This window comes from Vidua chalybeata, chromosome 12 (genome assembly GCF_026979565.1).
Source record: "Vidua chalybeata isolate OUT-0048 chromosome 12, bVidCha1 merged haplotype, whole genome shotgun sequence".
NCBI classification, from domain to species: domain Eukaryota; kingdom Metazoa; phylum Chordata; class Aves; order Passeriformes; family Viduidae; genus Vidua; species Vidua chalybeata.
In genome coordinates this window covers 11213850-11241347 of record NC_071541.1, presented here as the reverse complement: position 1 = coordinate 11241347, position 27498 = coordinate 11213850, and the positions used below count along the sequence as shown (strand labels likewise).

At 41.3% G+C, this 27498-nt stretch overlaps 1 protein-coding gene across 2 annotated transcripts in view; it reads left to right on the top strand.

The window, feature by feature from the left end:
- The window catches only part of CHCHD6 (coiled-coil-helix-coiled-coil-helix domain containing 6), a 108967-nt gene that overhangs the window by 28175 nt on the left and 53294 nt on the right, over positions 1–27498 (top strand). For both annotated transcript variants that reach the window (XM_053953475.1, XM_053953476.1), the window contains exons 5-6: positions 3524–3544; positions 8895–8978. In XM_053953475.1, coding sequence (XP_053809450.1) covers positions 3524–3544; positions 8895–8978 — 105 coding nt within the window. The remainder of the gene's footprint in view (positions 1–3523; positions 3545–8894; positions 8979–27498) is intronic.

Genomic DNA, 27498 nt, shown 5'->3' with positions numbered 1-27498 from the left:
TGAAAACCATGAACAGTTACCATTGCAAACCTATTTGCAACTGTGCCGTAAGTATTAGGATGCAGTTGTCCCTGAATCATAAAAGGGCCAAGGCTTTTTTGGCTGCTTCCCATCTTCATGTTTATAGAATTGTGTATGGTCTGTATGCATTAGAGTTAAGCAATTTCATCCCTGCCTTTCCTTAGAATTGATTGCTGTTCAGTGACTCTTCCTTCTCCTTCTCCATTGTCAGTTGGTTACATCTCAGACTCTCATTACATTTGATATTGATACTGCTTCAATTTTTCACTAAACTGGAAGAGTTGAAGAGTCTGGAGTGGATACTGAATGTCTAGATATATTCTTTAAATACTTGAATTCCTATCATTGTGGACCATGATAAATTTAGAGCTGGATTACTGCTTTAAGAAGAAGTGACTGTTTGCTCATTCAGTGATGAAGTCTGGTCATCAAGATGTTGGAATATGTGCTGCAGAGTTCTTCAGATACTGATATGAGTGTAAAAGTTGTTTCCAACAGCTGCCTTGGGTTTTGGACACCTGCTGCCTCTCATTTCTCGCATCTCCCACTCTATCTTCCGCTCCTGAAGCTGGCAGTGCCCCTAAAAATACTTTGTGTTGAGTTCTTAAGTAGGAGATCTCTACCAAGCTGGTAGTCTGGATTCCTGAGTCATTGGTCACACTGCAGTGAAATTGTTCTGTGACAGAGTTCTTGACTATGGCAAGGAAATGGACTTCAGGGGGAAGCTGGTTCCAGTCATGTGACAAAGGGACTGTCCTGCCAAAGGCTGCTGCCCTGTGCTGATCCTTCTTTCCTCCCTGCCAATCACAGAACTGTGCTTTGATTGCTCACTGCCATTTTTACATTTCCCCAGAGTGTGAGAGACTTGAGTGGTGTGCATGATGTGTAAGAATGATGTAGTGTACTGTGTCTGGGAAGAGTTGCTGGGAATTGCCTTTTTGAGTGAAATATGATTTTGGCACTGTTTTCTTGATTCCATTGGAAGTTAGACTGTTGATACATACGTGGGAAGGCATCCCCTGCCTGAATAATCAATGTTCAAATGTGAAATTTGCAGAAGCACAGATGTATTACTTGTGTAGTTCCCATATCCAGCCAGAGTCTTCTCCAAGTGTCTGTATGAATCCCTAGGACAGAGGCTGCTGGTTTGGCCAGAGATCCTCTTTCAGTAACCTTTTTTTTCTGATACAGTTAAGAGGAATATCTTGACTGCGTTTTGACCTCAAACAATTAAGTCCAGTATTTATTCTGGTTCCTGTGGTTGCTGTCCAGTGGGTTACCTGGAAGAGAAAAGAAACCTTTTCAAACAGAAGAGTTCAGAAGTATTGACCAAGGGTGCTGAAAGATGACTTGTATCCCAGGGCTGAAATTACAAAACATGTAAGCTGCCATCTGGGAGCTGGAAGTGAAGCTCATTAGGGAACAAGGAAACCAGATATTGCTAATTTCTTAAACAGATTGCTTAAATTTCAAAAATATTAATGGACAGGCTATGTCTCTTGTTGTCAAGACTGGTGCATGCAGGTCTGCAAAGAGATCTTGGCACATGCTTAGAAGTTAGCAGAACTTCAACCAGCAGCCCTCTTGAGTTTTCCTTTTTATATTATTTTATTAGTGTATTTTATTTAGTCAGGGTTTTTTTTTTCCAGTGCAGCAGTATGTACTACTACGTGTTCTAATTTTCCTGTTTCCATTCAGTGGAGTGTATCTATTCCTCTTCTTGGAGTAATAATTTTTCCCTCTCCTGAAGGTTGACAGAATTAGAGTATTGGCAGTACTGTGGAAAAGATGCTCTGTGATTAGTAACAGTGTTATATTCTCTAAAACCCTGATTCTGCTGCTGTGCATTGTATTTTATGGGGCACATATTGGTGATAGGGCTGATTGCTCTCACTTCTCAGCCCTGTCCAGTGCCACTGAGTTAGTACCTTTTGTTTATTTTGTCATGTGAGTGTTTGTCCACCAGTTAGTTCATAGCTCAGGCACCCAGGGATGACAGATGTACATCCAGTAAAGAGTCAGTGGTGTGCATGACCTACCTGCTGAAATAATAGCAGGCACCACGAAGAGTGCTGTGTTCCTCCTGTCCATCTGCTGAGGATGGACAGACCTGTAATTGCTAAAATGTAAAAAGAAAATTAAGCGCATCTGTCCTGACTGTAAAAATCATCAGGAAGAAAAATGTTATTCAAATTCAGCTTCTCTCAAGATTGGTCAGTGATTACCAGTAAACACCTGTTGTGTATTGGTTTGTTTGGCCAAGGACTTGATGCTGCTATATCAAACCTATCTGCAGAAAGGAGGAATTGGCTTCCCTCAGTTGAAATGTAGATGTTCAGTTCCAACCCTCTAAGCTGGCGCAAAGGACGAGGATGGACGACACACATATCTGATAACACATCATCCCTCACTTACATGAAGTAGTCTCTGTGTGCCATTAAAATGATGGCAGATCCCATAAAAACATTACCCTCCACCGTCTGCTCCCTCTGGCAGTGAACTATGACCAAGAGGAAAGTTCCTTGTGCTCTGTCAACTCCCGTCAAATAAATAATCATAATGAAAAAAGGCCAGCCATTCTGAAGTTCCTGCTTAGCCAATGTGCTGCTGATTGAAGGTAGCCCTGAGAGGCAGGGAAGGCTTGCAGCTCTTGACAGCAAATGAGAGCTGTGCCTGCCTCGTAAATGCCTTGGCTTTAAAAGGAGGTGGTTATGGGCATGAAATGTTTATCATCTTGTACTTGCTTTGCTGCTGCTGGCTTACTGTGTAAGTAAAAAGTAGTAACAAGTAAAGAAGAGGCAATACTGCAGCCTGTTTTATCTGCTTGTCTGCACACTTAAATAGGCTTGTGGGCAAAAGAAAAGGAGCAGGTGGAGGCAGCTTGGCTTTGACAGAGGTTTGGACTGTGCACTCAGGAGGTTTTCAGTTGCCTATGAAGGGGAATCTGGTTAGGAACCTGATCAGTCAACTGGCTTTCTGTTAGGAATCACTCTGAAATTGTCCATGAAGATCACTTGCTACGTAGGTCAGCTTGTGCATTTGAAAATGCCCTTTAAAAGATTACTTGTTCTTGGCACATAATTGGAAGCAGTTGTTGACCACCTCCTTTTGAGTCTGCCTACCACTGGCACGTTCACTGGCACATGTTGTGTATCAGCATCTCTAACACTGTGCAGCACCTTGCATGGCTCCCTGGAACTGGCTGTTTCCCAGCTTCCTTTGCTTAGCTCCCACCTTAAATGGGGGTCCTGCAGCAGGCTTTGGGGACTTTGCTCTGGTTTTGGTTTAGGGGGTGCCTGTGCTTTTGTTTTGCTTTAACAGCACAGTTCCCAACAGGGGACAGCACTGCATTGCTTAAGACGCTTGTCATTTTAAAGGAACTTTTCTTAACTTGTCATCTTAAAAGCTATATTGCACAGCAGCAGGCAGCCTCCAAAAATCACTGATTTCTCTTTTTCTTCTCTTTCCCTTCCTTTCTATCTTTCGCTGTCTTTATTCCAAGCCTGTGGATTTGGATGCCTGGGTAAGCTCTCTTTTTTGTCTGGATGTTGCTTATTCCAAGTGTCATGTTGTTACTGCGTGTGTACAGATTGTTATTGCTGAGCACAGATGCAGGATTTTATTTTCTGTCATTACATTTTAAAAGGTGTTCAGCTAGAAAATTGCATATTATTTCCTCCATAAAGATTTTCACTGGTTCCTTTTGTGTAGCTTACAGCTGCTGAAACCAAACTTGATCTGGTGATGTGTATTGTTGGCTAAGAGAGCAGCAGAAACCAGAGGAAATGAAGGTTATACCAGTATTGCTTTTTAAGGCCAGGAGTTGCATCTGGTTTCTAAAATAGAGCCTGGTCACCTACCTTCAATAGAGTGAAAGGTAGGACAAAAAGCTAGTGATTTTGTAGGCCTTGTGTCTGGAATAGTGATAGCAGACAGCTCCATGGTAATGGTGATATTTCTGCTGATGCCAGTGGAGGTTGAGTCAAGGCTCCCCAATGGCTAATTGCTTGATACAAGCCTCCCTGTAAAGTTCTGCTATTCAGTCTTGGGCATGAAGTACACAAATTGCCTCTTACTATTTCAGTGTTGCCCTTAAAGCTCTGCCATTCCCTTTAGACTTGGCCAGGAACATGCCAGCTAGCTAATTTTGGAGTTAGCTCTGTTCTTTAGTGAATTTCTGTCAATTCCTTCTTCTCGTCTTGGAGTCCTTAATAGCGCTTGTTTTTCTCTCCTGCCACCTGGACTGCTACCAGGACTGGAAGAGACTTGGGAAAGCACGAGGTATTAGAATTTGCAGTTGTGAAATGTGGCAAGCAGAGGTGCCCAGCCAAAACATCTCTGCCGTGCTGCTGCAGAGATGTAACTGTGTACCTTTGGGGGAAGCTGATAACTCCTCTCAGCAAAGACAGGATGATGTAGAAACTAGGCATTTGATAGACTTGAGATCCTTTGCTTTATCCTTGTAGCTTATTTCCCTATATTGCTTCTGACTGATTATCTAGGCATCATCTTGCTAGTTTGTCTGTGAGTGGTGGAAGTGCTTTGCCAAGAAGATAAATATTTTCACAGTAATCTTGCCAAGTGCTGTGACTTGGCTTTTAGGAAGTATTCATAGGCTGAGGTTTGGACTTTTCCTTCTAGCTTGAGTTGCTCTTTGTAGAGAGAGAATTTTTGGATTTTCTGTCCTCCAGGAGAGTCTTCTCCATATCCTCTTCCCAAATCCCAGAATCCAAACAGCACTGAGGAGAGACAGCCCGGTGGTAGCTGTCAGATGTGGGCTGTGCTAACACTGCAGTTTATTCCTGGGTGCCACATTCCTTACTATTATCTGTCCCTGCCAATAAGCCCATTTATTTTTCCAAACAGATTTCTGCCCTAGTTTTCAAGTTTAACAAGGTGATGAGATGGGACTGTGATTAAAAATAATAAAAATGTGGTAATATTTTGTGGTGCAACAAAGCCAAAGCTAATCTGAGAATGGTTATAGCTAGAGTGAAGCCCAGCTCTAGATCAGTTGCACAGTCTGATGTGTGGCATGTTGGTGTCAGTTCAGGACATGGCTAAGAGTGTCTGGTTTTGTTCATAGAGAATGAACCAATAATAGTTCATTACCTCAATTAGGAGCTTGTAAAATATTTCTTTTGGCCTGTCTGTCAGCTAGCAGGCCAGTACTTGAATCCTTTAGCTGAGCCAGTATATAATGTATAGCTTTAGAAATGTGCTTGCACTGTTTGTTTCTAAATGGGTTACTTGATAAAGGGAGAGAAGAAGGCAGAGAATCACATAACTCTGCCCTGGCTCTTTGTCACTGTTCAAGGCAGCACTGAGATAACCTGAAAAACCTTGGGCTGCAGAAAAAATGTGAACATAAACCAGAGGAAAAACTTGAAAGAGCATCCAACCAGTCCATGGATCCATGCCCATGGAAGCTGTAGCAGCATGTTAGTAGTATGCCTTTGCTCTCCTTCTGTAAGAATATAATCCTTGTAAATTCTGACAACATCACAGGGGATTCTTGAGCATTTCTTGAATATGTCTTACACCTAGCTTTTGTACAGAGGGCAATGGCCAATTGCATACATGTTCTTTTATAAATATATCCCCTTTTCTAAGTTTGGGTGTATTCCTGTGTTTTATAGTTGAGTGTGTCCTTTCTTCTGTGTCTCTGTTTTGTTTGTGTTCATATTTCTTGGACATGACACTATTTGTTTTCTACACATCTTAGGTGTCTTCTCTGGGCTTTGGTCACCTCTTGCACAATATGTTCAAATTCCAGTGTAGTTGTGCAGCTTGGAAGTGAAATGCAGCTTTCTGATATCAGATTTTCAAATCAGTATGTTATTATGCGTGTTTTCCCTTCTCCTTCCTTTTTTTAGTTGTAAAGGGCTTTTTTCAAAAAGTCTATTGATGCTTTGTTTGGCACTTGCAATCTCAATCCCCTGTGAAATTGTAATCATAGCAGCCAGTTCTGTCTGGGACATCACAGGCTTCTGACTTCAGGTAGGGAATAAGCAGCAGGACTAGAGGAACTCTTAATAAATATCCTGTATTCATTCAAAATGTCCCTAGTTGCCTAACCCAGTTTGGAACAGTGAATATTTCAGATGACACATGCTCTACTATACCATTTGTACTTCAAACATCATCAACAAAGTGTACTAAAGTTTCTAGTAATAACAGCTGGGGATAGAGGGAAACAGAAAGCAACTTTGAAGCAGATCTGTCACAAATAGAGTGTTTCTCTGCATACTTCAATGCACTGAAACAGCAGCAGCTCTTGAAAACAAGCAAGGCATTGAAAACATGTTTGTGTTGCAAGTACAAGGTTTCTCTGTAACCCATAGTTCATCCTACATTATGGGTGATAAGTGGGACAATGGGGGATAATACAGGAGAAATTACTTTGAGGGAAGAATGGGGAGTACTCTGCAGTTGCAATCTGCACTTAGGAGATCCAGTTTTGGTTCTTTGACCTCAGTTTTGCAAGACCCTGGGGAAGTGACTAACAGAGTGTCTGTGTGCTGCAGGGTGCATGGGTGTGGAGGCATTATTCACTGCCAGCTCCAGTGAGGTCAGTTGGCAGTCCAGGGGTCGTCATTGTGCAGAGCAGTACACCTCTAACACGTCTGCATCTCAGCACCCTGCTTGAGAGATTAGGTATTTGGTTTGTGTTCCCTTCCAGAGGGGTTGTAAGGATAAATGTGCTGGATTTCTTGGTGAATGATGTCAGGGAAACTCACAGGTTGGAAAGTTGAGTGAGTGTGTGGGTTTGTGATCCAGGTATTGCCAGAAACAGTATAAAGCCTCTTGAGCACTGGTATTGTTACATTTATTGGTTTTGTACTTCCAGAATATGCACTATCCCAGGAGACTAGCACTGATACATAATTATTTAGATTAAACAGAAACTTCCTTGTGTTTATAAGACTTTATTATTTTACTCTTTTTCTTCTTTTGTTTTTCCCCATCATATGATGCAGCTTCCATCTGAATCATGCAGAGGGGTCAGTACAGTCTTACTCTTCTTTCTCTTCCTTACTTATTTTCCCCTTAAGGAAATACAAGTCACTTGTAGAGTAAGCTGATCTTATGGGTGTTATGCAGAAAACCTGCAGGAGAATTGGGGTCCTTCCAGCAGACCATCCCACCTTCTTACATCTGTTTCATTTTATTGAAATTGCTTAGTTCTTTTCTGTGTAGAAGATTGGTTCAGAGAAGCAGCTATGGTTCTCTTGCCAGAAAAAGGTTATAGTTCTGGCACTTACAAAGTGCCCATCGGTGCCCCTATTGTTGCTGTGATATCTCTTTTGTCAGGCTGCATGTATGGGGCAGCTCATTCTCATCCCTCTCCCCATCCTGTTCCAGCTGGTTTGCAGGTGGGAAGTTCTATAGCAGCTATAGGTTAAAGCAAAGCTAGAGATTTTGCTTTTAATCAAGTGTCTTTGAGACAGAGAAGATTTAGTTATGAGTCTCTATTGTTTTTGCTATATCCTGACCCTGTTTTCTGGGATAGCAAACATGGAAACCAAATTATTTCTTTTTCTTTAAAAACAAACAAAGAAACCCATATCACCACCACACCCCTACAATCTTCCTATTTCATATAATAATTTATTTGCTTGCTTATCAACCACCCTCACTGCCTAGATTAAAATCTCTTCTAAGCCCTATTATCCCACTGTATTTCCATCAGCAGGGGAGCAGAAAGAAGGACATGCACAGCAACTTGCTTTCAGATGTAATTTTTCTCGTTAGCAATGGCTTTTGGCTGTAAAATGACAGGTCTGAGCCCACGGGGATATTTCTGTCCCAGCTGCTTAATCATGTTGGACCAGCATTTTCCTGTGGTTGTGCCATCATTAGAAGTTAAGAGAATGTTGCTGGGATGCTATGGACTGGCAGGGTTTGTGTCCATGTTAAGCAGGCTGATCATTCTGGTTTTGAAAGGTCTTCTGCCTGCTGTTAACTTTCGTGGCCCCAGAGATTTTGAGGTGGGATGGGGCATGTAGAACAACTGCCATCTTTTCTTGCTATTGTTGCTTGTTATTTTTAAACTTCAAAAGTTTGATTCAGTTCCATCAATGTCATATTTTCTTAATATTAGTTCAGTTTAGTGGTGGGAATATAATTAAGTAGTGCTGGCTGTAAGGAGCTAGAAGGCTACAGCTGTTGCTGTGCCCACACAGACTTTTTAATTGAGCACTGTTTAGCTGATGAATACCAGATTTACTGTTTTGATAGTGCCATGCTTATAATTTGTAAGATAGAAGAGAAATTCTTTGACAGCCGTCTTCCCTCTGAGTCTGCAGCCCCAGCCAGAGGAACTCTGAGGGTACTGATGGGGAATGCATAGGGAGCATGTGGAGAGAGTACTTAATTATCTGGATAGTCCTATGTATGTCTGTTGTACAGAAATATTTAATCCTTAGAAGCTTTTGGACACTCTAAGGGGCAAGGGTTTATAAAGAGGAGGATTTGAGGGGATTTGGTTGGGGTTTTTTTAAGGTAAGTGGAAGAACATTTGAGTAATGACTGTCATGATTCATAGAAAAAAAGACATGGATAAGATGGAGTTCTGAAAAAGGGAATGGGAAAGTGTCGCCTTTCTATGATTATATGTTTTCATTTAATAAGAAGTGTAAACCCAAGGGTTTGAGTAGGATGCTAATAAGAGCATTTCAAACGTTGAGGGATAACTGAAAACGAGCTGCAATTTTTAAGGTATGTAGTTCCACTAAGGGGGATCCCACGCACGAGTCCTGAGCAGTGATTTTTTTTTTTTTAGGCCCTTCTAGTCTGCATCTTATGTGTTTCCTTGCATTGTTTGTTTTTAATTTCTTCTTCTACTGATGCTGTTTTGTTGTCCTTCCCAGGCTGTGGAGCTGCAGGGCTGGGAGGCAGACCTGAAGCGACAAGAGGCCTTCTATAAAGAGCAGTTGGCCCGCATTGAGAAGAAGGTGAGGCTGAGTTGTCTTTACTTCTGGCCCCTGCAGGGGTAGGACACGGATCTGTGTGGATCCAAAAGACAGAGAACCAAGATGTGTTGTGCTGCAACCTGGAACTGTCAGCTGACAGTATCTTATGTGCCCCCCACCCCCTACGTAAGTGATGAAAGAGCTGTGCAAATCTTTTGAGTAATTTGTGTTTGAAAGATAAAGGTTTTTTTAACTGGATGATATTTTAAAAAAGATTTCTGGTAGCTCAAACTCTATTATCTGTTTCACTATGGGATTTAGGTGAAAGCTAAATTGAAAAAAACAAACAAGTGCCCTGGTTTTTATTCCTTTTGTTAAAAATCCTTTCCTTAATAAAAAAAATAATCAACCACCACAACATAAATTTTGCTATAAATATGAATTAAAGTTGTATTAACAATTTTTCTCTGGGGAGCCAAACAGTTCAAAGATTGGTGCTGCAGTACACTGCCTGCTTCTTGCTGGATAAGCCTTTGAAATAAACATGATTTAAAGAGACACTGTCAAGCATCTTTTAAGCCTGAAATGACCTTTGAAAATCCATTTAGGGATTTGAATCTCTCCCCTAAACGTGGGATTTGCTTCTCTGTTTAATTGTTTACCATGATGAGTTTTTAAAAATTGATGCCATAAAAATAGGAGCAGCCATGCTGTTCCTTATGAAGTAATGTGTTCTTCACTTCCTGGCAAAATGAAATAATGTTATAAGTGGTCTTTATTTTTTAATAAATGTGGAGAATAATCTTCTCCAATTTGAAGCAATTAGACCTCCTGACAGGGAGTTGCATACATTCGACTTGTAGTTGTGTTATGTGACTAAAAAGAAGTGCAAACAATGAAAAGAGTGGGTTGTAAAGCGACTGAGAAATCAATCAGTTTTACTACCAATATGTAGCAGGATGGTGAGTATGGAACACGGGAAAATTGTAGATTATATAAACCGTAGGGAGCTGTTGGCATATCTATTCCTCTTTTCATTCCCTCCTACTGTATGACTGTCCATGCTGCATTTTTTGAGCCATCAGTGGTAAAACATGCCTGTGAGCAAATTCACACGATACAATTTTGCAACTCTTTAATCTGTACAATTCATTAAAAATAAACTATTAAAACTACCACTCAGTGTTGCATTTGTATTTTAAATTCTATTTCTAGATAATGGGGATTGTTCAGTGAAATTGCAAACAATCTAGCAGCTATCGTTCTAATTATCACAGTTGTCCATATGTTCATACGCAAAGGGAATTTTTGCAATTTCTTGATCCCATGCTGTTTGCTTCTATTATGTTCTTCTCTCCAGGTCTGGTTTCATGAAGCGGAAATTACAGGGAAAACTTGTGAGTCTGTCCTTTATGGACAGTGGAGTGGGGAGAAGTCTGTGTCCAGGCTTCATTGTCCTCTTTTTGAAATCTTTTGTTGTCGTTTGTGTTTTCAAGTCCACGTCCCTTGCTACAGGGACACCTTTATAAACAATGTGATGGATATTTTAGTGAGGGATCTTCTTGGGGGAGTAAGGTGAGCTGCCCATAGTCCTATTCAAACTGCAGAGCTACAGAGAAACTACCTTCTAGTTGTTATGTGTACAAAAGCAAATAGATAAAAAGAACAGGTTTTCTTTCCTCTCTTGAAACACTGGATAGTTTCTGACCCTTAAAGACTAGCATTTTGCTGGTAATAGAATGCCTCCAACCGTTAGTCTGGATTGGAGTGGGAGGTGGTGGGGGCTAGAAGGGAAAGGAGAGAAATGTACTTGAAACAGTGTAATAAAGCTTAATTGTATTAGTTTTGAAAAAGGTTTTTGATCCTCTCTGAGGATAATTTTATTCCTATAATGGTTGGAAAGATGGAAAATGTAGCACAGAACAATCTTTTTTATTAGCTGTTGCTTTTATATAATTCTGCTTTTATTTGTTGAATACACGCAGACCTTGACATTTATTTATATATTTTCCCTTCCGCTGTGCTCAAGCTTTCCAACTCAGGCTTAGATATATTTTTATATATCTATATATGTGTATGTCAATATTAGAAAAAAGCTCTCAGTAAGAGGATGGTGGGAGAGAGCTCTGAAATAGAATTTTGCTTTCTCTGCTGTTTTAAGAGGGGATGGTCACTTGAGGTGTGGTCACTGGTAGTTCAGAGGTGTTTGGCTGTGAGTGAATGAATATGGCTCAGTGTGGAGTTAGCAAGCTGAAATTTGTCCTTCTAAGGATCAGGCTATCAGGAAATCCCCTCTCTCCTCTCCTGCTGTGCCCAGGTTGGTTTTGTCCCCACTTCTGCATGATAACAGAATTCAGCAGTAGGAGATTTAAAGATTTGTTTTTGAAGGATGTTTTGAACTATTGATGTTAAAACCTCAGTACTTCCCAGTAGGATGCTAAGAGTAATTGTGTTCCATACTCCTTACAACATAAGAGCTGCTCAGTGAATCAAACACAGAGACTATCCTGTTCCCTCTGATAGTGGTCAGTTTGTAAAGGCTTTGAAGGAAGAAAAAAATCACCAAAACAAAGTGACAAAGAAAACTTTGGGAGAGCATCTTTGAGAAGAGTCTTCCTAAATGTTGTCAGTTGGAGGCAGACACATGCCCTGCTGCACAAGAGTTTATTTTCATTCAGTATTTTTATTCACCGAAAGGTGATTTAGTGCCATTGTTCTTCTGTGCATCTCAGACATTTTTCCTGTAGCCCTGTTTAGCTCTGTGCCTCCAACATCATGTGGCAGTGTGTGCCACAGGTTAACTTGTATACTCTATAAATTCTCTGTTATCAGTTTCAAATATTTTTTGCATTTAATATCCTTTATGTGAAAGAGATAAAAGAAATTCTGCACATTATTCATTATCTGCAGACTTCTGTTCCCTCTTTTACCTTTCCATTAAACTGACCAGTCCTTACCTTTTCAGCCTCTGCTTGTGTGAATGATTTTTTTCCAGGTTTCTCATTCTACTTTTCTTTTGGCTCTTTCCCCCTAGCAGCTCTGTCTTTGAGATATATTGACCAGAATTGAACTCAGTAGTTCTCTTGAATGCAGCAGATTGTGTGAATACATTATCCTTTTATTTTGTAATCTTTGAAAGAGTACTGTAATCTACTGGACAGAGCACAGAATTGGAAGGAAAGACCTGCTCATTTTCTAATAGCCGTTTCTCTTCTGGGAGTTTGAAACAATTATTTAGTCCATCTATCTCAGTTATTCCATCTATATGATGGAATAGCTTATAATGGGAGGGCAAAGTGTTGTGAAACACTAAAGCTATAAAAATGCTAAAAAGGCTTTGCCTTTAGTTTTGCATGAGGTGAACTATAGGTGTACCTTATTTCAAACAGATCTTGAGAAATGCAGTTTCTCCAGAAAATCTTATTAAAATTTTCACGGGAAAAGGCATGTATGAAAAAATAATTGCAGTATTTCAGCTCTTGGGGTTTTCCCTGCATCTTCTACTAAAGCACTGGAAGAAATGAGACAATAAGTGCAGCAGTTCTGTGTCACAGTAAGGATCCATCTAGTTCAGTGTGCTGCTCCTGGCTGTGACTGAATGTCCAGGGATAACTGTAAGAATTGAACTGATGGGAAAAGAAGTTGTGGAATCTTCTTCACTGGAGACAGTCAAGGAGCATCTGGACATAATCCTGTGCCATGTGCTCTGGGATGACCCTGCTTGAACAGGGAGGTGTGGGACCAGATGACCCACTGTGGTCCCTTCCAACCTGACCCATTCTGTGATCAAAGCAGGGTTATGGGGTATTTGCCCCAAATGCTTTGACCATCCTGGCTAGTAATTTTTGGAACTTCTCCTCACGTATTTAATCCTCAGAGGGTTGTGAACCAGGACTGTGTGCGCAGTGCTCGCGATGCGGGGGGACCGTGAACGTGTGTGGCAGCTGTGTCAGAATCACTGTTTGGTTCTCTGTTTCTTTGTAGTGCCTGACACTTGATTTGCACTTCTGACTTGTGTTGAGCAAATGCCACACACTGCTGCTACTGGCAGCATTCCTCTGTTTTGAGTGCAAATTTGAATATATACAGTGGGTGTACTGGGATTAAGGCAATGCTGGGATTAGTTGCTGGGAATATTCTTCCCACTGCACCCTTCGTTGTCAGTGCTGTGTGTGTGGGAAGGGGTGGTGGGCTTTGTTCTGCCTGCAGTGTGGTGCATGCTTATTAGAGATTATTTTTAATCGAATTTTATTGAACAAATTCCTTGCAGAGGATCATTACACTGGTAAAACCCTTCATCTTCCTCACTTTAACTCTGATAGTTTGTTGTAGTGTTTCTGTCTCTTGGGTCACATGTATGTTTTTGTTTTGGAGTGCCTGAAATATTTAGGTAATCAGGAAAATGAGAGGGAAAGGCTCCTTTGAACTGACTGTTTCTTGTATGACTGTGTGAGATTGCAGGGTTGGAGCTGGTGATACAGACATTCCATTCCACACCTGTGTTTCCAATGTGACTGTCTCATCTCCAATAAGTAATCCGGTAATGAGACCTGACTAATTTGTTATAGGTGGTTAAACTTCTAACACTGACTTGTTTCAGTAATTTTACATCTCATCCATGTAATTTGAATGATTTCATAAAATATGTCTCTTCTCTCAACTGTTTTGAATGAGGTTTTGTTCTGTAGTGTTCCTCTGGATAGAAAGAATGAGAGTTAGACTAATAATCTGTAGGGAGATCCTTAGACACACTCAACTTGAGAAGCTCAAGTTGAGGTTTTTTCATGCATTTATTTGTTACTGAGAAGCAGGGAGGGAGATAGAGGGAGCTTGTTGTAAATAGGTAACATATATACTGCTCAGAACTGGGATTTTTATTAGGGATTCTGTGTATGCTTTGTCCTGCTTTCTCCAAGTAGTAGAAAGGTCCTTCAAAAAAATACTGTAAGAAAGAAGTGCAGTCTCTCCTGGAGCCCTTCAGATGCCAGGAGATTTCACTTAGCATATTAGTTGTATACTTTCTCCCAAGTAAATATTTGTTTTACTCCTTTTGCTATTTGGCCTCTTGCTGAGTTTAACCTGCCAAAAGCTAAGGGCAGTGCTACGCTACAACAAAAACACGGACAGCGCTTTGGAGTAGAGTAAAGCAGCAGAGAAAGGCTGAAGGTAATCTTGGAAGATAAAGTGAAACTCCTTGCTGTAGATGATGCCTCTTCTTTGTTTGGATTTTCCTAAGCTCTGGCTCCCACGTTATCTCTTGTTAGGCGGCTGTGGACTGCTGTGAGCAGTGGGTGCATTAATATGCAACGTTTTTCTGCTTGTAGTTTTTCAGAGCAGTAAGTAGCACAAGAGGTATTCATAAGCTGTAGAGTATTTGTGCAAGTGGGAAAGGAATGCATTGAATACATACCTTTTTTATTAATAAGGTTGACTGCACCTTTTTCTCTGCTTGACTTCACAAATCTTGTAATTTTGTGTGTGGCATTCATCTTGTTTGGTTTGTTTAAATTAATCTCTTTTTGCCCTTGTACTTCCCGTTTAATTCATGTTTGTAAAGCATTTAGGATGTGTAAAGAATGGGAGGCGAAGTTATTTTTGTTTGTTATTCCTATTGCCCTTTATTCTTCTTCTTGGAGCTGTCTCCCACTTTGGTGTGCCAAGGTCACCCCTACATGCAAGTCCACTGTCATTTCAGGTTTATGGCTGGTAACTTGTCTCAATAAAAAGTTCTGCAGAAAAAAGTGATAGAAGCCTGAACAAAAGCCTTCCAGAACAATACATTCATGTTGGATCTTCATCATCAATTTAAAGCAGACTGTGGGGCTGCACAAATTGATATCACCTAGTAAGGGTAGGGAGGGATTTCTGTTGCAGGGGATGAGAAATCCATTCCTTGAGTTGGAATGCCAGGCTTGTCTGTATCCATGAGACCTAGGGATCACTTGCCTACCTTTGAAAAAACAAGCTGTGTTCAGGTGTTATCTCCAACCAAACCTTCTGCCCTCTCAGTGGGAGTTAAAGATTCAGTGCCCTTTGATAAATGAGTTGATATGTCCTGGCAGGTGTCACTGACACCATTTGCTTTCTCCTGTAATGTCTTGGGGCTGTGTGAGCTATTGCCATGTGTGTAAGGGCTGCTTTGTTTGCCTCTAGTCACAGTCTTGCCAGCCACCAGCTTACTGCTCTAGCCAGTGCTGTGGGTACCTGGAGGAAGAACAGCTAGTGTGAAATGAACTTCTGGTCTCAAAAAATGTGTTTCCCTTTCAGAAGAATTTCTTGTCCTCATCTCCATAATTGAATCTTACAATATTCTTTACAATTTCATTTTCATTTCTTATCCAATTTGTTCTATTCTCTGTTCATCCCCAGCTCTTCCTGCAAACCCTCTCACAAACCCACCACTGCTTTCTACTTACAACATCTATGATCCAAAAAAGCAGTTTGCCTTTCAAGCCAGTGGAGCAGTACAGCAAAGCACCCAGTTCATCAAACTGTTGATTTAATCTTCTGAACACAAGAATAATCCCCAGTGTAGTTTTCTGAAATAGGTTGACAAGATCCATCCTAATCATTCAGATCACTTCCAGTTGCTCAGGTTGCCTGTCTGGGGCTGTGTGGATGCTGCTCTCAAGTGACAGTGGCTCTTATCAGTCTCCCAGGGCACAACCTTTGATGTTCAGAGAATGGAAGACCTGTCCTGTGCATGAATTAAATTTCTGAATGGGAACAAACTGAAAAGGGAACAAACCTGAAATCATCATCTGAACCAGTTCCAACCTTGCATCCTCTTCTCCTTTTCAATTTTTCTCAGACATTAAATGTCATGCTGGGGTAAGAGCATGACAGGGAGGGCAGCATCCCTGATTTCTGCTTTCTGTGGGCATCCATTAGAGCTGAAGAGCATCTTTAGAGAAGGCTAATGTTCCTCGTAGTCTCCCTGTCTGCAAGGAGAGGTTCTTTCCTTGTTGCTGGTGGCCAATGCACAAACTGACTTCCAGTACCCTGTGCTCAATTAACCCATTTAATGGCTTTTTTGCTGAAAGCTTGTGATGTTTAGTAGTTAATATACCTCAGTACACAGCTTTTAGAGATCAAATAAATTGATTGGTAATTTGATGAACTCGAAGAACATCTATAATAGGGTAACCAAAATGCGTTAGATGTCAGCACAGCCTCTCTGCCTTCTCTGCAGTGTGTATGTTCTCCCTTCAATATGTGTTGACTGCTGTACAGTACATTACATCAAATTACAAGCAGCCTCTATGCAAACAGCAGCTAAGTGTTTGCTTCCTCTCCAGCCTACACGATTAGTGCAGAGATGCATTTGCAGTCTGTGTGCTGAAGGGTGAACTGTCAGAGCCTTACGGTGATTTTGTTTCCCTGGCATTTAGAGTATCTTTGCAGAGGGAGAGAATGATGCTTATGGGCTGCTTCATCTTGGAGGAATCCATCCTCAGGCTCGACTTGTGAAATAAATGTGGCAATGTGCGGTTTGAACTTAGTGTCTTAACACTGAATTTAGCAGCTGAATTTAGATAACAATCTGGTATCTGGTCTCATCAGTGTATCACTATGAAGACTTGTTAAAGGCAGAACAAAAAGACCTAGAATGTGATCTTGTCTCTTTGTTAGAACTCAACACTGGAGCATTTGTCAAGTCTAGTCCAAAAAGAGCAAAACAAGAGGTTCTTTTGTCTTACTTCTGAGAGCTTTCCCCATTATCTAATATTTCTGATATCCTCCCTTGGCATTTCTTATTCAACTCAATTTGCCCTTAATTTAAATCATTTTCTCATTGCCTAATAGTTTAAATTTCAGATTCCTCCCTCTTTGTGCTGTTTACATGCTTGTTTATAAGCAGAATTGGTATTTATAAATATGTGTATGTATACTTATATAGATAACACTGTTACCAGTAAAAGCAGTGCTACTTTTCTAATGGAAAGCAGCACTTGCACGCACCCCCCCCTTATCTCTCACCTGTTTTTACTGACGTGCAGTTGTACCTCAACAGCAACTACATCACCCTGCTGCAATAAATACCAGTGCTGCCTGTTATTTCTGTGTAATTCACCAACCAGTGTACAATTAATTTCTGGCCCTGTTATTGCACTATTGGCTATTTTATGAAGCTGTAGAGAGTTAGCACAGTGAATTGATTAAATGTGTTCCAGACCTTAGGCTGGATTCTGTGTGTCTGCTGGGATTTCGATGATTGAAGCTTGTGCTTCTCTTGGGATATTCCAGATTTAGACTTAGTCTTGGAAATTGGTTCAGGTAGACAAAACTTCCCTGTGTGTGGAATTCACTTGCATAAGAGCCTGACTTTGGGGAATCTGAGTTTTCTATTTCAGCTCACAGTGGTCCTTCCACATGTGGCAGGGAAAAGGCATTCCTATTGTGACTTAAAAATAAAGCCAACACCGGGATTCGTTTTGAAAAGGTCCTTAAAATTATGGCTCTGCCCTTACAGAATATGCTGTCATCATGTTAATGGAAAATATGGCTAATAATTACTCTATAAATTGACTCCCTGGAAGATCTCAAATTTGTGCTGAATTAAGTAGTCCAAAGATCAGACTTTAAAAAGGAACTACTCCATATTTACAGCGGCTGTACCTTCTGAAGTGTTTAGTAGTTTACTGTGGGTGTGTTAAATACATGTTTCATGACAGCCTGGGGCCACTTCTCTGAAGGTTTTTTCCCCATCTGCCAGTCATTTTAAAAGAAACATAAATAAAAGAGCTACTCCAATTTCTTGAGCATATAATGCACATTCCCCAGAGACCAGGGTGACTCAGAAGTAGCTTGTAAATAACATGTTCAATGTTTTTAGATAGATGTGTACCATCAGGCTCACAGTGAGGTCTTCAGCCACTGCAACTTGCTTTGCCTGTCGCAGAATCTCCTGGTTTCTTGATGATGAGGGGTGGATTTTTGTTTGGTTGGTTTTTGGGTTAATGGATGGTTTGGCCATACATTCTGCTGCCCCAAGGATGATCCCAGCCACAGGTTGCCATTAAACACCTTGCCTCAAATGAAGATTTCCTGGCTCACCCATTTGCATTTTAGCCCCATTGTAAATAAATACGAAATAATGGATAATTTTGTTTTGTTTTAGTTAAAAATAGTAAATGTACATCTCATATGCAGTAGAACCATCTGGGAGTTGTACCCTGACAAATGTGGAAAGGAGGTTGCCCAGGTAGGTGTTCAGCAGTGGAGTGGCCAGCAGGTAAAAGATGTTGCCCTGCACAGGGGGCAGCAACAGTGAGGAATGGCCACAGAGCCAGGACACACTGAGAGGCCACAGAGTAGGAAGAGATGGGAGAAGAAAATGTGGGAGCTGAGATAAATCTAAGCCTATGGTTTGAGAAGACTTATAATAACTAGGTTATTTTATGAGAAGAGCTAGCTTTTCTTTTCCTTCCCAATTACTGCAGTTCAGGTCTTTTAATAAGAAAACCAGCTTAATTCCTTCTTTCTTCTGCCTCCCCATTCTTCTGAACAGAAGCCAAATTTTTTCTTTCATAATTTCACATTGCAAAGTTGCTTTGAGCTTGCAGGCCTGGGTCAATTGAGGAGTGCCTGGGTTGTGGATTTTTTTCCCCCAGAGATGTCTCATGATGCACTGGATGGGACACACAAATCATCTAATTTGCCCTGACATGCAGCAAGCTTTGAACTGCCTGGACTGTGGTTCTTGATCAGAGAAGACGACTCATATGGGCGTGTAAAAACGCTGTACTGTGTGCCTGTCTGAGCATATATATGCATTTTTTTAACCTCATTTTTCATAATGGTTATGTATACCCCAGAATTTCCTTTGACTGTTTAGGGAATTAAATGTAGTGTATGAGACCTCTCACCTTTAGGTCATTTCTTGAGATGCAGCTTCCGCTGGCAGCAGCAAAAAGCCATTTTGCCTGATGGCTAATCACTCACTCGTGTGGCACTGAGAACTCTTCCTTCAGTTAGAGACAAGCGTTTGTTGCAGGAAGAACAAAAAATATTCCCCCATAATAATAATGTCCTACCTGTTGATTTCTGTGATAGGCACAGAGTGTCCCAGGGAGGAACACGGCATTTGTCCTTGCTGGCTGAAAACAGACCAGTGCTGGGTTTTAAGTTTGTGTGTTCATTTGTTCTGTGGAGAGAGGCTTTACCTCCTTGTCTGAAGTGTTTGTGGTGTTTGCTTTTATTCCCTCCTGTTGTTCCCCAGCAAAAGCATAGTTCTGTCCCTTCTTTGTGTTCCTGTTGTCTGAGCTCAGGCTGTCTCTAGTTGAAGAGCTTGAATTTTTTGCTTGGTCTTCTCCAGATACAGCTGAAATACTGATCTTTTTTTTTTTCATGAGCCTGAAAAAAAATATCCATTTATAAAAAAACACTGTTTCCCAAGCCTCTTTTTCTTACAGTGTTTATCAGCTACAGCAACAAACCCCTGATAATTAGGATGCTTATACCAAAATGTTTCTTCTGGAACTTTAAGCCTACCTATATTTCCTTTTTGTTTAAGGCCAAGTTCAAGGTGTGCTGTTGCTTGTATGCAATAATCCTTACTGTCAGACTGTGTTTAGAGATTAAATTCTGAGTAGATTATCTTGCATCTATGGGTGCACTGTGCATGTGACATTCTTCCATTTATGTTCCTGAGAAGCCTTGACAGCAAGATGTTGTGAGATATTTCAGGTTTAATGTTAATAAGTAATTATTCCTATTATTGTTTAATAGGCTAAAAGTGAGACCTGCCTTGTTGCCTTTCCTCTGCCTGGATCCTGTGATGGAAGTTCCATAATTAAGCTGGTGGTGCCCCAAAGCTGTGTAAGGCCATGGGTGACATCCTGCCCCAGGGCTGTGTCTGGAGTGGTCTCTGCCAGAGTAGGGGCATGAAGGAGTTGTGTGGCTGCTCCTGCTCTCTGTGGGTGTTTGGTTTTCATGTTAATGTTTACAGCTTAATAGCCCCGCTGTGAAAATGCCTCTCTGCATTGATTGGAGGTCTGTGGTCCTTCTGGGCTTCTCTTTGGAGCCTTCCCTCTTTGCCAGCTGCAGAGGTGTCTCTTCAATGCCCCTTTAGGGGAGGCAAAACAGCTGCATTAAAAACAGGTGAAAGAGAAGATTGCTAAAAGCAGAGAGAATGAGACTGTCAAATGATGGAGAGGAAATTGCTTACAAATATTTTCTGATTTCTTTCTTATCCCTTCTGCCATCCTTTCTCCTTTGTCCTCCCTGTGGTTTATTTTTATCTTAGGATAAACATTGTATTTATTTTCTGTTTGCTGTGTGCCGAATTTCAATCTTTTGAATGGTAAAATACCTATAAAAAGACACTAGTATTCCTTTCTCTGGAATAACTGATGCCTTGCATGGCAAACTAGAGGTTATGTGACAGTGATATTGTAAAGGCAGGCCAAAGGAATCTGTGTTAATCCATTTTCTTTTTCTTGTTATCAGTGTTTCGTTTTATATTTTATTTTCCTTTCTAAATAATAATCAATATTTCTTTGTAGAAATAGTTTAATAACTTTTTTTTGTAAAATACATTGTTGCTTTATAATGTTTGTCCAACTATCACTAATAAGGGAGAATGACATAAAGTTATCCTTTGTCATACTATTTTTGAACTGTGGAGCTGGGAACATTTTCCAGGTATTCATTAACTGAGGTTTCTAGCTCACTGGAAGATAAGTGAACATTGTCCCCATTTTAAAAGTGAGACCTTAATGCTTAAGGTTAGTATTTTCTATAATAGCTTTTTTCTTGTCACTTTTTGGTTATCTGGGTATGGTGTATTTCTTCAGATGTGCTGATTACCCATAAGTTGAGCTTGAAGTTTTGAATAATGAGCTCCTGAGCATCTCCAGACAGAGCAGTGAGCCAGCAGGCACTTCTGAAAGTGTGGATTTGTCTGTGTCATTAACCGTGTACAGTGACCTGTGAAGTCCTAGCAGTCTTTTTGGCTGTAATCATTAAACCAGTCTCTCCTACAGGATAAAATGGGAAGAGAGCCTGCAAGCACAGTAAGAGAACCTTGACTGAAAATACAAATATCTTCAGAAAATGCTCTGGGAGTAATAGTAATAAAGAAAAAGTACAGTGGCAAAATAAATTGCTGCTGATACAATTTTTCTTCCTCTCTCAAGTTTGCCTCTAGTATGGCAGATTTTCTCCCTTCGATAAATAAATGCAAAGATGGGAATTGCTGCCAAAAACTGTCACATTTCTGGAACTTTCAGCCCCTGATTATTCACATTAAGCCTCTCCCCCCACCCCCCAGCAGTACAGTATTCTGAATATGTACACCCACCATTCTGTCAGATCTGTGCAGTCTGTGTCTGGTTCATCTTCTGTGTCTTTGATGTGCTCCATAACGTAGGCAAAGAGAGGTCTGATAGTCTCTCTAAAAACCTGACAGTTTGTGTGACAATCTGTCCACGAATCCACAGGCTCCTTGTCAACCAAATGAGCCTTTGAATATCAGAGGTTTCAGAACAGCGCTTGCAGCATTGCATATGCACCAAGGGGAGAGTACAACAGGCTTCCTTGTAACCTGAGAGATGTCTGCGTTTTCCTTAATCATTCCAGGGACATCTCATCATTGCTTGTTGGCTGCTTCTCAGCCCCGCACATGTCGGGGTTATTTAGCAAAGCTTGATTTACTGGAAACTGCACGTGGAGAATAATTTGTAGTTGGGGGTAGAGGAAAAACCCTGGGAGGGGGTGGAACTTCCAGGCTTTGGCTTACTTCTGCTTTTCAGTGCTTTTTTTGTTTGTTTCTTATAGTGACTCTCTTCCCTGCAGTTCCTTTACCCATGCAAGTGTATGGATGTGATGCATTTTCTTCAGTATTCTCCAGTTCTCTTGTGCATCCTGTTGCCTTGAGTTTCTCTATTCTGCCTTCCTCTGGGAACCCAGTGTACTGCATTCCTTAGCTACCTGTTGTGTAAAAGGATGGGGTCATGAATTTAACTCAGCTTTTTTTTTTCAATTGGGACAGGAACTGTTAACTGAGACAGCTGCTGCAGTTTATAAATGGGACTTAGGGATATTCTCAGCAGAGAAAGATGGAAGTTTTAGCTGCAGTATGACTGTCCGAGGTGGTGGGAGTTTTGTTGGAGGCTCTGTCAAATACCAGCTTTGGCATGATGGCATTAAATCTTAACTAAAATGTTCCTTCCTTCCTTCCTTCCCAAAATAAACTCCCTCCTGTGACAGGCCTGACAGGGGAATGTGCTTCATATCTTTTTTATTGTATGACAAGTATTTGATGGCTGCCAATTTTGTTTGATGGGGTTTTTTTCCCCTCTTTATTCCCCCTTGAAAGTGCTGGTCAGCCTTTGAGTGAAACTTCCGCCTGCATTTCTTAGCGCTCTTGATATTCTGGCAATTTCCTTCTTTCTTCTCTGTTTCCTTTGGCATCGATTTCTCTGCATTCCTGTCACTCTCTCAGGGACAATGCCCAGTTGTTTGAGGCAGCATCCTGTGATCCCGGAGCTCATCCTGATTGTGTGGTGGATCTGCTGGTAGGGCCCAAGTGCCCCTGCAGGATGAGTTGTGCAGCTGCCCAGCACAGCTGCTGGGATTTGGCAGGCAGTGCTGTGCCCTCAATGCCGTGGGCACCGCGTTATCTGCACGGGTCAGCCACATGCAGGACTCCTCTGAAGCAGATGCTGAAAACTCTTGATGTTTAATCGATGCCTGGGAAGCCTGTTTACCTGCACTTGTCAGGTGTAATTGATTCGGGCATTTACTGTGAGTTTCTCACCTTAGCTAAACTTCCAGCTGGGAGGAGAGTGGGGTGATATTCCCCTACAGCAGTACTGGCATTCAGCTGGGCCTTTCACAATGCTGTTGCTGTCCTTTTCAGAAAGCCTGAGTTACCTGCTGGAATTTTATGGCCTTTCTCTTTGAAGCTGCTTTTACTTTCCAGAGTTTGTTTAAAGAATTGGCAATGCTTTGTTTGTAGTCTTTCAGAAGGGTGTGCTTTAAAGCAACCTCATATAAACACAGTGTTTCTTTCTCTTTTCTCCTTCTTCCCCTTTTAATTGCTTCTGTAGTATTAATTTTTTTTTTTGCTGGTTGCCTTTCTGACTTGAAGATAGCATGAGGCTTTTCTGCCTGCTTCTAGTGAGGCATTTGAAGCTTTTGGAAGTCCCTAAAACCATTTTGCTGTGGGGTACCTGTTTTTAATTAGACTCTTCCCAGGGTACCCTCATAGACAGTCTGACTCTGGTGTGGGATCGCAGCCTGGGACTGTAAACCCATTTTCACTCGGATGGAGTATCTCTGTGTGGGACCCTAGTTCTGGGAAGTCCTGGGATGCATATTTTATTTGAGTTGCCATGTGCTTTAGGGACTGTAGCTTAACCTTTTTGTACCTAGTTTGTTATCCACGGAATAAACCCAGCCATGTTCCTTTTCCCCAGCTCTGTCTCTCTCAAGCTTTGTAGAGATAGGTGTTCTGTGGGATTTTATCTTTGAGAAGCTTTCTAGATATGCTACAAAATTAATATTTTGCTTTCAACTCAGGATAATATTGCAGACATGAGAAGATCTGTTCAAAGAGGAATGTACTTCTGCTCCTGACTAGTTTAACTTGCCTGTGTTCTTACAGTGGACACTACTCTCTTTATGCTTTCTCTGAATCTTAATCCAAAATTTATGATCTCACAGCTTATTGCCGAAGGAAAGAATAGAATGGAACAAATTCAATGCTCTCATTTCATTATTGGTCTCAGCGGGAGGAATGGATGAACCCACACATGAACAGCAAACAACAGAGCTGTGTTTAGAAGTTGGCTTTGGCTGAAAAAAAGTCTTTCTTTTTTTCATATCAGCAAGCTGTTTGTAGTTCCTTGCATCTTTTCTCTGTTACCTTTTAAGAAAAAAAGCATATGAATTTTCAAAAAAGCAGTTTAACCCTTAACTTCTGTGCCCTAGTGATATGCTCTATAGGCTTGTTTCTCTTCCTTATTAATTGGGTTTTATTTTTATGTGCACTTGATGGGAAAGAGGAAATGGGAATGAGCTAATGCTGATACCAGCAAATGGGCTGAGCAGAAACGCCAGAGGAGTGAGCTCAGGAGGTGAAGAGATTGTTTCTTGCAGCATATTCTGAAATTCCTGAACTCCCTGTTTTGGACCAAAGCTGATAGCAGTGATTGAGTGGGTTGATTTTAACACATCCATAGGGTCATCCAGTGAACAGATCGGTTTGACTCATCTGCCTCTGTACCTGTGGGGAGAGATGCAGGTACACGGGGCAATTTTTCAAATCTGTTAGGAGCCGCTTGCGTGAGACTTCCGAGTGGTGAGAATGGTCAGCCTGATCTACAGCGCGTGTGAACCAGTGACCTGCTGAGCTGTGGGGAGCCTGGGTGCTCCTTTGCTGCCCCAAGGCACTGCTGGCAGCAAAGGTGGCTCCCAAAGCTGCCACTGACCCATGTTTCTCCGCAGCTTCCCGGAGTTCCTCATGGCAGCAGCTGCATCCATGAGGATATGTGTGCTGCCTGTCGCCAAGAGTGTGCAGGCAGGCCACAGTTGTGCTGCTCCTCAGGATGGTGTGAGGTCTTATTTCTGGCTTCAGAAGCAGCTGGAAGCAGGAATTTGAATATCTTCCAGATGACATTTGATATGTAAGAAGTAATCTTTGCTTTCCTTACCTGTTTCTCTCAGAAATTTGCGGTGCCCTTGTGGGGCACACCACGTATTGCCCCGCTCACAGCACTGCCTCTTGTGCTCTTTTGGGTTTGAGAGGGGCTTGCAAAGGGCATTTTGCTGCAGGCTGGTGAGTGTGGATGTCAGGAGAAGGGATGGAAGCACCACGTCTGTCAGGTGCGAGGCAGATTGTGCCATCCAATCTCCCGGCTGTCGTCTGCAGCATTTGTCAAGGCCTCCACTGCCCTGCTCTGTTTCATCAGAGCTATCACTGGCATTCATCTAGGCTGGCAGCATTTCAACAGCTGTTAATCCTCTTTGTATCTCTAAACACTGTGACCACTGACAAGCTTCTATACTCTGAGGTGTCAAAATATCTCAAGATATCTGTGGTGATGGTGGTTGGGTTTGTTGGTTTTAAATCAAGACCCCTTCTGATCTATTGACCCGAACTGAAACTGATGGAGAAATCTTTGTCCCAGTGTCAGGTTTTTAATGCTGCTGCTTGATGTTCACAAATCATTTCACCTGAAATCTGATCAATTTTGATTTCCTCATGCTTGTTTTGCTCAGTTTTCTGTTTTACATGTTACTGCGAGTAGCACATGTTTCACTGAAGTTGTAAGGAATGTGGTTTAATGTCAATGTGAGAATGAGCTGGCAGGGTTTTCTCTTTATGTTTCAATTACTTCCCCTCCTGAAATAACCCTGAGAACTCAGTCTTCTGCTATTATGTTTTCTTATTTTCTTTGCTATGTGTTCTGGGATAGGGCCTGGGCAGTGTAGTGAGGTGTAGTAGTGAGTGTTGGAGTTTCTCTGCATGTTTGCAGCCAAGGAGGAATGCTGAATTAAAATTACTCCAAATTTAGCTTGAAGTTTTAGAATTGATTCCCTTTGGAAGGGAATTTTTAGCACAAGGGTGTTTTGGAAGAGTGGAGAACAAGGGTATAGCAGCAAATCTGTTGTAGAAAAACAGCAGGGTAAAGGAAAGTGGTTCTGTTGCACTTTAGGCTCTTGCTATGTATTTTTACAACTTCTTGGTGTTTTTATTATTTGCTACAAACCATCATTTAATAGCAGGGAAAAATTTTTCAAACTAACATTTCTTTGCTTAGTTTGTTTGTCTTCTCTGGGGAGCTCTCTCCCCATATGACAAAGCTCTGATGTTCTGAAGTTGACTCCCCTTAGGCTCAGCTTTATTGAGAGAAGTGAAACATTTTAGGTGGTTCATTCATTCTTTCTGTGTCTTTTGTTATTTGAGCCCTTACGGTGTCCTTTGGTCATGTTTTTAAACTTATTTCTGCAACTAGGACTGCCAGGAGCTTTATTTAATAATAGTTGAGGTCTCATGTTCAACTTTTTCTTTGTGAGCTGCCATTTTATCTCAAGCATCAAATAATGTGAAAGTAAATTAAAAGCAGCGTTCATGTCTTGTAATTTCGTGTGGAATGTTCTCTCTTTACTGTACCGCTGAATATCGTTTTGTGAAGATAAAGGACTTCACTAAGACTACAGGCAGCTCAGACTTTGTTTCAAGTGCAAATACCACACCTTGATCCTGCTGAATAGCCCTCGTGTGGAGGCGACCCTGCTGAAGCTGGGGGAAGTGCTCAGGTGGTTCCTGGCTTAGCTCCTCGTTTCCAACTATATTATAAAGCCCTCGAAAGTTCTAGGCCACTGGAACGTTCTCTCCTGCCATAACATGGTGGGTAAACTGCTGAAAATTAAGCAGATCCTGTGTCTGAAGTAGTATAGATGAGAATACTTGGAAAATTATTCTCTGTTAGTAGAAGCCCTAGATCACAGAACCTGCTGTGTCTGTGCCCATGCTGAAAGGCCCCTCTCTTGCCCATTTAGCCCATTTGTTGCTCATTTAATGTTTAGGACAAAAGGGAATGTGACTTTTCCAAGGCTGGAAAAGGTCTAAAGGCCAAGGAAAATGTATTTTAAAAATCTGCTTGTTGAACAAACTCAGATTTAAATGGTAGCCCCCTGTTTTTATTACTTGGGGAAGCATTTAAAGGTACTGATTCATAGCATTAGAAATATTGATCTATTGGTTTTAGAGTTTTTGGAGGGGAGAGGTCTGAACCAACAGCAAGAGGCCCAGTTGGATCATAGGGAAAAATGTTTCCTTTCCATTTTTAAAACTCAGCAGCTTTATCTCAGGTTGATGATGTTCTATGCCCCTCCTCAATTTTTGCATGTTGCCTGGTGGTTGCTTTGAGACCAAGTCTTTCCTCCTTCTCCTCACTGAGATTCTTGCCTCTGTTCAGGCTCTCACTTGCCTGCTTTTAGCAGCTTCAGAATTCAGAACTACAGCCTGGATTCCTTTCCCAGCTATTTTTGTCTGTGCCCAGAGCTGATGTTGTTGAAGATGAGCCTGACTGAAGTGCTGGGCAGTTGAACTCTCTAATAAAGTAGGTAAGGTTGTGCCACAACCACTTTAATCGACAGCACATCCAGCAAATGATTCTGTTGGCTGTTGTTACTTTCTTCAGGTGGGTTAAACGCGACCTCATGCTGGGTCTCACGTACATCATATTTGTTCCTGTTTTCCTCTCCCACTGCTGTTTCACTGCAGAGTGCTGCAGGCTAATAGTGTCTGATGGGACTACTTCCTATTGCCTGAAGAATGTTTAAATTTGCTACCTTGCTTTCTCTTTTTCCCACTTTCTCTCATTCTGATCTCTCAGATCCAGTCCCTTTGAGAAATCAGACAGTATGAAATATGAAAATTGCTTGGGTAGTAATTGGAGAAATGGTGAGACCTTTGAAGCCCAATGGAGATAACGCTTACATCTACTTATTCTCATTATTTAATTTTTAATGGCAGATTTAATTAATGAAGCGCAGGTCTTGTGGTTTCATGTGTGAATAAGTAACAGCAGGGAGCTGTAAGTCATGA